Source organism: Chiloscyllium punctatum, unplaced genomic scaffold (assembly GCF_047496795.1).
Source record: "Chiloscyllium punctatum isolate Juve2018m unplaced genomic scaffold, sChiPun1.3 scaffold_596, whole genome shotgun sequence".
In the NCBI taxonomy this organism is placed as follows: Eukaryota; Metazoa; Chordata; class Chondrichthyes; order Orectolobiformes; family Hemiscylliidae; genus Chiloscyllium; species Chiloscyllium punctatum.
In genome coordinates, this window is record NW_027310330.1 from 42,026 (window position 1) to 55,626 (window position 13,601).

General features: G+C 54.3%; 1 protein-coding gene across 1 annotated transcript in view; it reads left to right on the top strand.

The window, feature by feature from the left end:
* The window catches only part of LOC140473425 (ras and Rab interactor 2-like), a 30,940-nt gene extending 24,513 nt beyond the window's left edge, over window positions 1-6,427 (top strand). The window contains exon 8 of the mRNA XM_072567601.1: window positions 5,498-6,427. Within this exon, the coding sequence (XP_072423702.1) occupies window positions 5,498-5,884 (387 nt within the window). The 3' untranslated portion in view covers window positions 5,885-6,427. The remainder of the gene's footprint in view (window positions 1-5,497) is intronic.
* Window positions 6,428-13,601: the final 7,174 nt, after the last annotated feature.

Here is a 13,601-nt window from a genome sequence, read left to right on the forward strand (position 1 = left end):
TCTTGTAGCTGGTACACACTGCTGTTACTGAGGGTCGGTGGGGGGAGGGAGGGAGGGAGGGAGTGGGTGTTTGTGGGTGTGGGGCCAATCCAGTGGGGGCTGCTTTGTCCCTGGATGGTGTCGAGCTTCTTGAGTGTTGTTGGAGCTGCCCCCACCCAGGGGCAAGTGGGGAGTATCCCCTCACCCTCCTGATATTTTTTTAAATTCATTCATAGGGATAGGAGTGTCACTGACTGGGTCAGTACTTATTCTCCATCCCTAAGGGGTCAGTGTGGAGTCAGCCACATTCCCTGTTGGTCTGGTGTCACGCAGAGATGCCGACCGGGTAAGGATATTAGGATCATAGATTTCCTACAACAGTATGGAAACAGGCCCTTCAGCCCAGCGAGTCCACACCGACCCTCTGAAGAACATCGCACCCAGACCCATTCCCCTTACATTTCTCCTATCCAACCCACCCTAACCTGCACATCCCTGGACACTATGGGACAATTTCCCATGGTCAATCCACCCTAACCTGCACATCCCTGGGCACTATGGGACAATTTCCCACGGCCAATCCACCCTAACCTGCACATCCCTGGGCACTATGGGACAATTTCCCACGGCCAATCCACCCTAACCTGCACATCCCTGGACACTATGGGACAATTTCCCACGGCCAATCCACCCTAACCTGCACATCCCTGGACACTATGGGACAATTTCCCATGGCCAATCCACCCTAACCTTCACATCCCTGGACACTATAGGACAATTTCCCACGGCCAATCCACCCTAACCTGCACATCCCTGGACACTATGGGACAATTTCCCATGGCCAATCCACCCTAACCTTCACATCCCTGGACACTATGGGACAATTTCCCACAGCCAATCCACCCTGACCTGCACATCTTTGGACTGTGGGAGGAAACCGGAGCACCCGGAGGAAACCCACCCAGACACAGGGAGAATGTGTAAACTCCACACAGACAGACACTTGAGGGTGGGATCGAACCCGAGTCCCTGGCGCTGGGAGGCAGCAGTGCTAACCACTGAGCCACCGTGCCACCCTGGATTACATTAGCAACCTGGATGGGGGTTTTCTGACAATCGATAGTGATTACACATCGATTCTGGATGGTCATTGATTTCAGATTCCGCCATCTGCTGTGGCCGGATTCGATCCCGAATCGTACACCACTGCTGCCTCCCAGCACCAGGCACCCCGGTTCGATCCCACCCTCAGGTGTCTGTCTGTGTGGAGTTTGCACATCCTCCCCGTGTCTGTGTGGGTTTCCTCCGGGTGCTCCGGTTTCCTCCCACTGCACAGAAGAGGACCTTCGGCCCATCGGGACTCTACTACCCAGAACAATCCGACCTACGTTCATCCCACTTTCCCACACTGGGCTCCTAGCCTTAAATGTCATGATGTGTTATGTGCTCCTCCTCTGAGTACTTAAAGTTTTCCACCTCAACTCCACTCCCAGATAGTACATTCCAGACCCCCACCACCCCCGGGATAAAACATTCCCTGCTAAACCTCCCGGCTTTCAGCTTTAAAATGACCCCCCCCCCCCCGCGTATTGACCCTTCAGTTAAGGGGAACAGCAGTTTATTATCCATGCCCCTCATAATCTTATACCCCTCTCTCAGTTCTCCTGTTCGGCCTTCCCTAGTCCATGGAAAACAATCCGAGCTGATCCAGCCTCTCGAGGCATAGAGTCGCACAGTCCTACAGCACGGAAACAGGCCATTCGGCCCAACCAGCCCATGCCGACCCTAACCCCAAACTAAACTAGCCCCAGCTGCCTGCTCCCGGCCCATATCCCTCCAACCCTTTCCTATCCAGGTCCTTATCCAACTGTACCCACACCCCCCACTCCCTCAGGAAGTTCACTCCACACACAGACCACCTTCTGGGTAAAAGATTTGCCCCTCGTGTCTTTTTTAAATCTCTCCCCTCTCGCCTTAAAAATATGCTCCCTGGTTATGAACTCACCCACCTTTAGGGTAGACCTTGCCTATTTATCCTATCCATGCCCCCCGTGATTTTGTAAACCTCTACAAGGTTACCCCTCAGCCTCCAATGCTCCAGGGAAAACAGCCCCAGCCTGTTCAGCCTCTCACAGAGTCACAGAGATGTACAACAGGGAAACAGACCCTTTGGTCCAACCCGTCCATGCTGACCCAGATATCCCAACCCAATCTAGTCCCACCTGCCAGCACCCGGCCCATATCCCTCCAAACCCTTCCTATTCATATCCCCATCCAAATGCCTCTTCAATGTTGTCATTGTACCAGCCTCCACCACATCCTCTGGCAGCTCATTCCATACACGTACCACCCTCTGGGTGAAAAAGTTGTCCCTTAGGTCTCTTTTATATGTTCCTTCTCTCACCCTAAACCTATCCCCTCTAGTTCTGGACTCCCCCACTCCAGGGAAAAACACCTCCATCGCTGAACCGCTCCATCCCGGGCAGTATCCTGGTGAATCTCCCTCTGCATCCCACCGCCCTCCTGTAGAGCAGAGACTGGAACTGCACACTGTCCTCCAGATGAGGCCTCTCCAAAGGCCTGGACAGCTCTGACATAACCTCCCTGCTCTTACAGTCTGATAAAGGCAAGGGTCCCACACACCTCCTTCACTCCACGACTAACCTGTCCAGCTGGTGGACAAGCGTCCCAAATCCCTGAAGGTTCACAAGACTGGTCCCAGGAATGAGAGACTTAACGAGGAACATTTCAGGACTCTGGGTTCATACTCGGTGGAGTTTCGCAGGATGAGGGGCGGCACGGGGACTTCAGTGGTTAGCACTGCTGCCTCACAGCACCAGGAACCCAGGTTCGATCCCACCCTCAGGCGACTGACTGTGTGGAGTTTGCACATTCTCCCCGTGTCTATGTGGGTTTCCTCCGGGTGCTCCGGTTTCCTCCCACAGTCCAAAGATGTGCAGGTTAGGGTGGATTGGCCGTGCTAAATTGTCCCATAGTGCCCAGGGATGTGCAGGTTAGGGTGGATTGGCCATGCTAAATTGTCCCATAGTGCCCAGGGATGTGCAGGTTAGGGTGGATTGGCCATGGGAAATTGTCCCATAGTGTCCAGGGATGTGCAGGTTAGGGTGGATTGGCCGTGGGAAATTGTCCCATAGTGTCCAGGGATGTGCAGGTTAGGGTGGATTGGCCGTGGGAAATTGTCCCATAGTGCCCAGGGATGTACAGGTTAGGGTGGATTGGCCGTGGGAAATTGTCCCATAGTGTCCAGGGATGTGCAGGTTAGGGTGGATTGGCCATGGGAATGTGTCCCATAGTGCCCAGGGATGTGCAGGTTAGGGTGGATTGGCCATGGGAATGTGTCCCATAGTGTCCAGGGATGTGCAGGTTAGGGTGGATTGGCCATGGGAATGTGTCCCATAGTGCCCAGGGATGTGCAGGTCAGGGTGGATTGGCCGTGGGGAACTGTCCCATAGTGTCCAGGGATGTACAGGTTAGGGTGGATTGGCCATGGGAAATTGTCCCATAGTGCCCAGGGATGTGCAGGTTAGGGTGGATTGGCCGTGGGAAATTGTCCCATAGTGCCCAGGGATGTGCAGGTTAGGGTTTACTGGCCATGGGAAATTGTCCCATAGTGTCCAGGGATGTGCAGGTTAGGGTGGATTGGCCATGGGGAATTGTCCCATAGTGTCCAGGGATGTGCAGGTTAGGGTGGATTGGCCGTGGGAAATTGTCCCATAGTGCCCAGGGATGTGCAGGTTAGGGTGGATTGGTCATGGGAAATTGTCCCATAGTGCCCAGGGATTAGATTAGATTAGATTACTTAGATTACTTACAGTGTGGAAACAGGCCCTTCGGCCCAACAAGTCCACACCGCCCCGCCGAAGCGCAACCCACCCATACCCCTACATTTACCCCTTACCTAACACTACGGGCAATTTAGCATAGCCAATTCACCTGACCTGCACATCTTTTGGACTGTGGGAGGAAACCGGAGCACCCGGAGGAAACCCACGCAGACACGGGGAGGATGTGCAAACTCCACACAGTTAGTCGCCTGAGGCGGGAATTGAACCCGGATCTCTGGCGCTGTGAGGCAGCAGTGCTAACCAGGGATGTGCAGGTTAGGGTGGATTGGCTGTGGGAAATTGTCCCATCGTGCCCAGGGATGTGCAGGTTCGGGTGGATTGGCCATGGGAATGTGTCCCATAGTGTCCAGGGATGTGCAGGTTAGGGTGGATTGGTCATGGGAAATTGTCCCATAGTGCCCAGGGATGTGCAGGTTAGGGTGGATTGGCTGTGGGAAATTGTCCCATAGTGCCCAGGGATGTGCAGGTTAGGGTGGATTGGTCATGGGAAATTGTCCCATAGTGCCCAGGGATGTACAGGTTAGGGTGGATTGGCCGTGGGGAACTGTCCCATAGTGTCCAGGGATGTACAGGTTAGGGTGGATTGGCCATGGGAAAGTGTCCCATAGTGCCCAGGGATGTGCAGGTTAGGGTGGATTGGCCGTGGGAAATTGTCCCATAGTGTTAGTCAGGGGTAAATAAAGGGCGTAGGTCTGGGTGGGTGACTCTTCGGAGGGTTGGTGTAGACCTGTTGGGCCGAAGGGCCTGTTTCCACACTGTAGGGAATCGTATCTAATCTAACTGAAACGTATAGAATACGGAATAGCCTGGACAGAGTAGATGTTGGGAAGATGTTTCCTTTGGTAGGAGAGACTAGGACCCGAGGGCACAACCTTAGAGTGAGAGGAGAACAGAGATAAGGAGAAAATTCTTCAGCCAGAGAGTGGGGAATCTGTGGGATTCACTGTCACAGAAGACTGGGGAGGCCAGGTCATGGAGTATATTTAACTCGGAGATAGATAGGCTCTTGAGAATCAAGGGTCACAGAGACAAAGCTGGAGCGTGGGGTTGAGAAAATTATCGGCCACGATGGAATGGCAGATCAGATTCCATGGGCTGAATGGCCTGCTTTCTGCTCCTGTGTCTTATGGATCTCGCTGCTCCTCTGAGCTTGCAAAACCCATCGAGTGAGAAATTGTCTTGTTACTTCTTCTGTCACCTCCCCAGATGTGTGCTGGCTCCCTCTGGATTATTGAACTCGAAGTCACGGCCCTTAGGACAAGGGCTAGTCCACGTAAACTGAGTTGAGGTTGGGAATCTGTGGAAGTTGGCCACCCCAAAGTGCGGCAGATGCTGGGTCAGTGAGTAAGTTTGAGGAGGAGTCAGACAGATGTTTAATTGGCAATGGGCCGAAGCGATATGGGGTGAATGCAGGGAAATGGGGGTCAGGAGCATACCAGCATTGATCAAATGGGGGAGAAGACTCGATGGGCTGAACGGCCTATTTCTGCTCCTATAGCTTATGAACTTCGGTTAATACCACTGGGGCCATCGCCCTCCCCACACGTGCCTTGTCGATGGTGGACAGGCCTTTGGGGAGGGCGAGTTGCCGTGGTGAGGATTGCTAAGATGGCGGCTCCTGGTCTAACCCGGCCTTCTCCTCCTCTCCTCAGAACTTCCTGCGCGTGGCTTACCACGACCCAGACAATGGCTGCACGGCCAAGACACTGGTGGTGAGGCCCCAGGAGACGGTGGAGGACGTGTGCCAGCTCTGCGCCCAGAAGTTCAAGGTGCGGAGTCCCGCCGAGCACGGCCTGTTCCTGGTGGTGGACGGTGACTGGCGCCTGCTGCCCCCTGACTCTCACCCGCAGCAACTCAAGGCCGGTCTGCAGGCCCAGGAGGCCTCTGGCTGCTACCACTTCGTCTACAAGACCATCGGCCCGGGGAGATCCACCGGGGGGGCCAGGGCCAAACTCATCCGGGACAACGCCATTGACCTGGGGGGAGAGCTTGGGGGGCTGAGGGACAGCACCGGGCCTGAACCTGGTAGCCAGGCCTGAAGGATGGAGCCAGGCCTGAAGAGGGTAGCCAGGCCTGAAGAGGGTAGCCAGGCCTGAAGGATGGAGCCAGGCCTGAAGAGGGTAGCCAGGCCTGAAGGGTGGAGCCAGGCCTGAAGAGGGTAGCCAGGCCTGAACGTGGTAACCAGGCCTGAAGGGTGGAGCCAGGCCTGAAGAGGGCAGTACCAGGCCTGTCTATCTCCATGGCAACTACTAGACCTGTGTCCGTGTGTGTGTGTGTACGTTCACGTGGAGGCTTCTCTTGACCTTTCTCCTCTGCACCAGTAACCTCTGAGTATCGGGGAGGTGGGGAGGGATCCTGTGTGGGAGGAGGGGAGAGAACAGCCTGACATAGGCCGGGAAAGGCCTGGCTCTGGAGTCCCAGAGAACTGATCCAATAGCGCCATGTCGTCCCGGCCACACCGTGTCCTATCTGTTACAAATCCGCGTTGTATGACGAAGGGATGGGGAGTCTGTATTTAAACCGTGCGATATACATTGTATCTTAAGATTTCTATGATCAATACAACAAGAGCTGGTCTCAAACTTCTTCTGCCTCCTCACTGCTGTTGGGTTTTGTGTTCACCAGCTCCCCGCCCTTCTCCACCCTCCATCGGCAGCGGTTTTGGAGAGGGAGGGGAGAGAGGTGGGGGGGGGGGGGGGGGGGGGGAGGTTCTCCAGGGTAGAACTGACACCGTGTTGGGTAAAGGTCAGTAGGAAAGGACGATGCTGGGTCTTGGCCAAGTAGGCAAGGGGCCAGCTGTTGACATTGAGTGGCACCATGTCGGAGTTTGACCTCAGTGATTCGATTTATTTATTGATTGTCATGTGTACTTTGGTGACAAGGTTCAGAGAACACTGTTGTTCAGCACTTTCACCCTCCAGGCTGCTCTTAAAACACAAAAATGACCCAGAACTCAGAAATATAATGGCACCATGCCTCAGTGGTTAGCACTGCTGCCTCCAAGTGCCAGGGACCCAGGTTCGATTCCACCCTCGAGCGACTGTCTGTGGGGAGTTTGCACGTCCTCCCCGTGTCTGCGTGGGTTTCCTCCGGGTGCTCCGGTTTCCTCCCACAGTCCAAAGATGTGCAGGTTAGGGTGGATTGGCCATGGGAAATTGTCCCATAGTGTCCAGGGATGTGCAGGTTAGGGTGGACTGGCCGTGGGAAATTGTCCCATAGTGCCCAGGGATGTGCAGGTTAGGGTGGATTGGCCGTGGGAAATTGTCCCATAGTGCCCAGGGATGTGCAGATTAGGGGGGGGTTGGCCGTGGGGAATTGTCCCATAGTGTCCAGGGATGTACAGGTTAGGGTGGATTGGCCATGGGAAATTGTCCCATAGTGCCCAGGGATGTGCAGGTTAGGGTGGATTGGCCGTGGGGGAACTGTCCCCATAGTGCCCGGGGATGTACAGGTTAGGGTGGGTTGGCTCTTGGAAATGCACAGTTACAGGGATAGAGTCAGGGGGAGAGGAAGTGTGGGTGGGATCGTCTTCGAAAGGGACAGTTTGCACTCAATGGGCCGACTGGCCTGTTTCCACACTGTTGTCGGGTTTACCTGATTCAGGCAGAAAAAATGTTGAAAAGCGTCCACCTTTGTAATCCACCTTGTGAAACGCTGGGTGCAAGCCACTGATTGAATGAGAGTCAGTGAACACCAGTGCTACCTCCCCTTCACTGTGACAGGGTGAGCAGGAACCACTGCCCAGATCCGTCCCCACTGCTCTGGGTCAGTGAGAGAGATCAAACACCCTCAACCCCCTCCCCACGAGCACCCGTCAGCATCGGCAGGGGGCTTCTGTCTGCGTTCTCTCCAAACTCCCAACATTTGCAATCGCAAGAACCCCCGGCTTTAATTCACTGAGTCTCCAGCTTTCAGATGGTCGTAGAAGGGGTGTGGGGAAAAGCTCTCAGTGGGTCAGGCAGCAATCGCACAGAGAGGGAAAGCAGACTTAAGGATTCGCGCCTCCCTCATCCAGACTCAGAATGTTAGCTCGCTGTCTCTCACTCGCTCTCTCTCTCTCTCTTTCTCTCTCTCTCTCTCTGCATGTCAGCAGATGCTGGGTCTGACCCACTGCGATCTCCAACAATGTGTTGTTTTCAGTTCAGATTCACACAGAGGGTGGGAGGGATTCCAGGCATCAGATTCACTTTAAAAAAAATCCCAGGCTCTGTCTTACGGAGTGGGACGGTAAGCTGGAGGGAATCAGCGTGGAGGGAATCAGAGGGGAACCTGCAGGGGGTGGTATTCCCATGTATCTGCTGCCCCTTGTCCTTCTGGATGGAAGTGGCCGTGGGTTTGGAAGGTGCTGCCTGAGGATCTTTGGGGAGTTTCTGCAGTGTATCTTGTAGCTGGTACACACTGCTGTTACTGAGGGTCGGTGGGGGGAGGGAGGGAGGGAGGGAGGGGGTGTTTGTGGGTGTGGGGCCAATCCAGTGGGGGCTGCTTTGTCCCTGGATGGTGTCGAGCTTCTTGAGTGTTGTTGGAGCTGCCCCCACCCAGGGGCAAGTGGGGAGTATCCCCTCACCCTCCTGCCTTGTGTCTTGTAGATGGTGGGACAGGCTTTGAGGGGGGAGTCAGGAGGGGAGTTACTCGCTGCAGGATTCCCAGCCTCTGACCTGCTCTTGGAGCCGCTGGGTTTATAGAACATAGAACATTCCAGTGCAGTACATGCCCTTCGGCCCTTGATGTTGTGCCAACCTGTGAAATTAATCTGATGCCCATCTAATCTACACTGTTCCATTATTATCTATATGTAGGTCCAATGAACATTTAAATGCCCTTAACGTCGGTGAGTCTACTCCTGTTGTAGGCAGGCCATTCCACACACCTAACTACTCTCGGAGTAAAGAACCTACCTGTGACATCTGTCCTATATCTATCACCCCTCTATTTAAAGCTCTGCTCCCTCGTGCTAGCCATCACCATCTGAAGAAAAAGGCTCTCACTGTCCACTCTATTTAACACTATGATTATCTGATATGTCTCAATTAAGTCACCTATTAACCTTCTTCTCTCTAATTAAAACAGTTTCAAGACCCTCAGCCTTTCCTCATAAGACCTTCCCTCCATACCAGGTAATGTCCTAGTAAATCTCCTCGGAACCCTTTCCAAAGCTTCCATATCCTTCCTATAATGTGGTGACCAGAACTGTACGCAATACTCCAAATGCGGCCGCACCAGAGTTTTGTACAGCTGCAGCATGACCTTGTGGCTCCAAAACTCAATCCCTCTCCCAATAAAAGCTAACACACCGTATGCCTTCTTAACAACCCTATCAACCTGGGTGGCAACTTTTAGGGATCTATGTCCATGGACATTGAGATCTCTCTGCTCGTCTACACTACCAAGAACCTTACCATTAGCCCAGTACTCTTTATTCCTGTTGCTCCTTCCAAAGTGAATCACCTCTCACTTTTCCACATTAAATTCCATTTGCCACCTCTCAGCCCAGCTCGGCAGCTTATCCACGTCTCTTTGTATCCTACAACATCCTTCAGCACTATCCACAACCCCACCGAACTTAGTGTCATCCACAAATTTACTAACCTATCCTTCTATGCCCTCATCTAGGTCATTTATAAACATTACAATAGAAGTGGCCCCAAAACACATCCTTGTGGTATACCACTAGTAATTGAACTCCAGGATGAATATTTCCCATCAACCACCACCCTCTGTCTTCTTTCAGCTAGCCAATTTCTGATCCAAACCACTAAATTACCCTCAATCTCATGCCTCCGTGTTTTGTGCAATAGCCTACCATGGGGAACCTTATCAAACACCTTACTGAAGTCCATATACATCAACCGCTTTACCCTCATCTATCTGTTTGGTCGCCTTCTCATAGAACTCAATAAGGTTAGTGAGGCACCACCTACCCTTCACAAACCACGTTGACTATCCCGAATCCACTTATTCCTCTTTAGATGATTATAAATCCTATCTCTTATAACCTTTACCTAAAACTGAAGTAAGGCTCACTGGTCTATAATTACCAGGGTTGTCTCTTCTCCCCTTCTTGAAAAAGGGGATAACATTTGCTATCCTCCAGTCTTCTGGCACTAGTCCTGTAGACAATGACAGCATAAAGATCAAAGCCAAAGGCTCTGCAATCTCCTCCCTGACGTCCCAGAGAATCCGAGGATAAATCTCATCCGGCCCAGGGGACTTATCTATGTTCAGACCTTCCAAACTTGCCAGCACCTCCTCTTTGTCAACCCCAATCCCATCTGATCTTGCCACCTGTATCTCCATATTCTCACTAACATTGCCCTTTTCCAATGTGAATCCTGACGAAAGCTATCCATTAAGCACTTCCCCCAGCTACTAAGCTCCCCGAATTTCTGCCGTCCATCCCTTTTCCTACCTACGTCGTTGGTGCCAATGCAGACCACAATGTGGGGCTGCTCCCCCTCCCCCTCAAGGTTCCCAAAAACACGATCCGAGACATCACGCACCCTGGCACCTGGGAGGCAACACACCAACCGTGAGTCTCTCTCGTCCCCACAGAACCTCCTATCTGTCCCCCGAACTATGGAGTCCCCAATGACTCCTGCTCTGTTCCTCTTCCCCCTTTCCCCACTGAGCAGCAGGGACAGACTCTGTGCCAGAGACCTGTGCCCTATTGCTTTCTCCTGGTAAGATGTCCCCCCCACCCGCCCAAAAGTTTCCAAAACAGTATACTTGTTGTTGAGGGAGATCCCTGCACGACCTGCCAGCTCCCTTTCCCACCGCTGACTGTAACCCATCTACCTTCTTCATTTATCTGAGGAGTTACTACCTCCCTGTAACTCCTCTCAATAACCCCCTCTGCCTCCCGAATGATCCAAAGTTCATCCGGCTCCAGCTTCAGTTCCCTAACGTGGGTTTTCGAGGAGCTGGAGTTGGGTGCGCTTCCCGCAGAGAGTGGTCACTAGTGGCGACCCTTCCCTCCCACATTCTGCAGGAGGAACATTCAACCAGCCTCCCACTGTTCTACCTCCCAAACAAACCGTTGGAAAAAAAAATGAAACATGAAAGAAAATACTTGTCACCTTAACGACCGACGCGAGAATATGTTTTATTTCTGGGGAGAGGAGGAGGGTGGGTGGGAGACACTCCCCGGGTAGTCTGACAGGTAAAGCAACCACCCAAATCTGTGACCCCGTGACCTCTCCGACTGCCTCCAGGAAGTGAAGAATTCCACACCGACAAGTAAGTAATGTACACCGTATACTCTCGTATCCTGACAGGCTCTACTGCTCCCTGGTGACCTCTCCAACCGAGTTGAAAAGTTGTACTGAGTCCGGTAGAGTTTCTGGTCAATGGTAACCCCCAGGATGTTGATAGTGGGGGGATTCAGTGATGGGAACACCAGTGAATGTCAAGGGGTGATGGTTCGACTGTCTCTTATTGGTGATGGTCATAGCCTGGTATTTGTGTGGTGTGAATATTACTTGCCACTGGTCAGCCCAAGCCTGGCTATTGTCCCGATCTTGTTCCATTTGAACACAGACTGCTTCAGTATCTGAGGGGATGGTGAATGGAGCTGAACACTGTGCAATCACCAGTGAACATCCCCCCACTTGGGGACCTTCTGATGGAGGGAGGGTCATTGATGAAGCAGCTGAAGGTGGTTGGGGGTGAGGACACTCCCCTGAGGGAGTCCTGGAGAGATGGTCTGGAGCTGGGATGGCTGACCCTCCAACGACCACATCCATCTTCCTCTGGGGCCAGAGCCACCTGTCCGCGTCCCTATCCCCGAACCTGCCCAGCTCAGGGTGGGATTGACAAACTCCTTCCAAGGGGGTTTCAGACGTCGGGGGGGGGGGGGGGGGGGGGGGGCGAGCAGGGAACTGGACACACGCTGAGGGCAGAGCACCAGCGAGCGAAGATTTCAGATACCTTCCTGCCCTCGATCGGGGGCCGGGAAAGAAACCCTCCCATTAACAGAGAGCTCCCACACTATGACACTTTATCAAGGTACAACAACTGCATTTACCTAGTGACCTTAACTCAGGAACACAGCTCTGGGGAGAGGGTGAAGGGGGTTACAGAGATAGGGAGGGGGTGTAGGGGCTGGAGGGGGTGACAGAGATAGGGAGGGGGTGTAGGGGCTGGAGGGGGTTACAGAGATAGGGAGGGGGTGTAGGGGCTGGAGGGGGGTTACAGAGATAGGGAGGGGGTGTAGGGGCTGGAGGGGGTGACAGAGATAGGGAGGGGGTGTAGGGCTGGAGGGGGTTACAGAGATAGGGAGGGGGTGTAGGGACTGGAGGGGGTTACAGAGATAGGGAGGGGGTGTAGGGGCTGGAGGGGGGTTACAGAGATAGGGAGGGGGTGTAGGGGCTGGAGGGGGTGACAGAGATAGGGAGGGGGTGTAGGGGCTGGAGGGGGTGACAGAGATAGGGAGGGGGTGTAGGGCTGGAGGGGGTTACAGAGATAAGGAGGGGGTGTAGGGGCCGGAGGGGGGTTACAGAGATAGGGAGGGGGTGTAGGGGCTGGAGGGGGGTTACAGAGATAGGGAGGGGGTGTAGGGGCTGGAGGGGGTTACAGAGATAGGGAGGGGGTGTAGGGGGTTACAGAGATAGGGAGGGGGTGTAGGGGCTGGAGGTGGTTACAGACATAGGGAGGGGGTGTAGGGGCCGGAGGGGGTTACAGAAATAGGGAGGGGGTGTAGGGGGTTACAGAGATAGGGAGGGGGTGTAGGGGCTGGAGGGGGTTACAGAGATAGGGAGGGGGTGTAGGGGCTGGAGGGGATTACAGAGAGAGGGAGGGAGTGTTGGGGCTGGAGGTGGTGACAGAGATAGGGAGGGGGTGTAGGGGCTGGAGGGGGGTTACAGAGAGAGGGAGGGGTGTAGGGGCTGGAGGGGGGTTACAGAGAGAGGGAGGGGCTGTAGGGGCTGGAGGGGGTTACAGAGAGATAGGGCGTGTAGTGGCTGGAGGGGGTTACAGAGATAGGGAGGGGTTGTTGGGGGTGACAGAGATAGGGAGGGGGTATAGAGGCTGGAGGGGATGACAGAGATAGGGAGGGAGTGTAGCGGGTTACAGAGATAGGGAGGGGTGTGGGGGTTACAGAGAAAGGGAGGGGTTGTAGGGGGTGACAGAGATAGAGTGGGGGTGTAGGGGCTGGAGGGGGTTACAGAGATGGGGGGGTGTAGGGGCTGGAGGGGGTTAGAGATAGGGAGGGGTGTAGGGGGTGACAGAGATAGGGAGGGGATGTAGGGGCTGGAGGGGGTTACAGAGATAGGGAGTGAGTGTTGGGGCTGGAGGGAGTTACAGAGATAGGGAGGGGGTGTTGGGGCTGGAGGGGGTTACAGAGATAGGGAGGGGGTGTAGGGGCTGGAGGGGGTTACAGAGAGAGGGAGGGGGTGTAGGGGCTGGAGGGGGTGACAGAGATAGGGAGGGGTTGTAGGGGGTGACAGAGAGAGGGAGGGGGTGTAGGGGGTGACAGAGATAGGGAAGGAGAGTAGGGGCTGGGGCGAGGTTACAGAGAAAGGGAGGGGGTGTAGGGGCTGGAGGGGGTTACAGAGATAGGGAGGGGGTTTAGGGGCTGGAGGGGGTTACAGAGATAGGGAGGGGGTGTAGGGGCTGGAGGGGGTTACAGAGATAGGGAGGGGGTGTAGGGGCTGGAGGGGGTTACAGAGATAGGGAGGGGGTGTAGGGGCTGGAGGGGGTTACAGAGATAGGGAGGGGGTGTAGGGGACAGAGGGGGTTACAGAGAGAGGGAGGGGGGGTAGG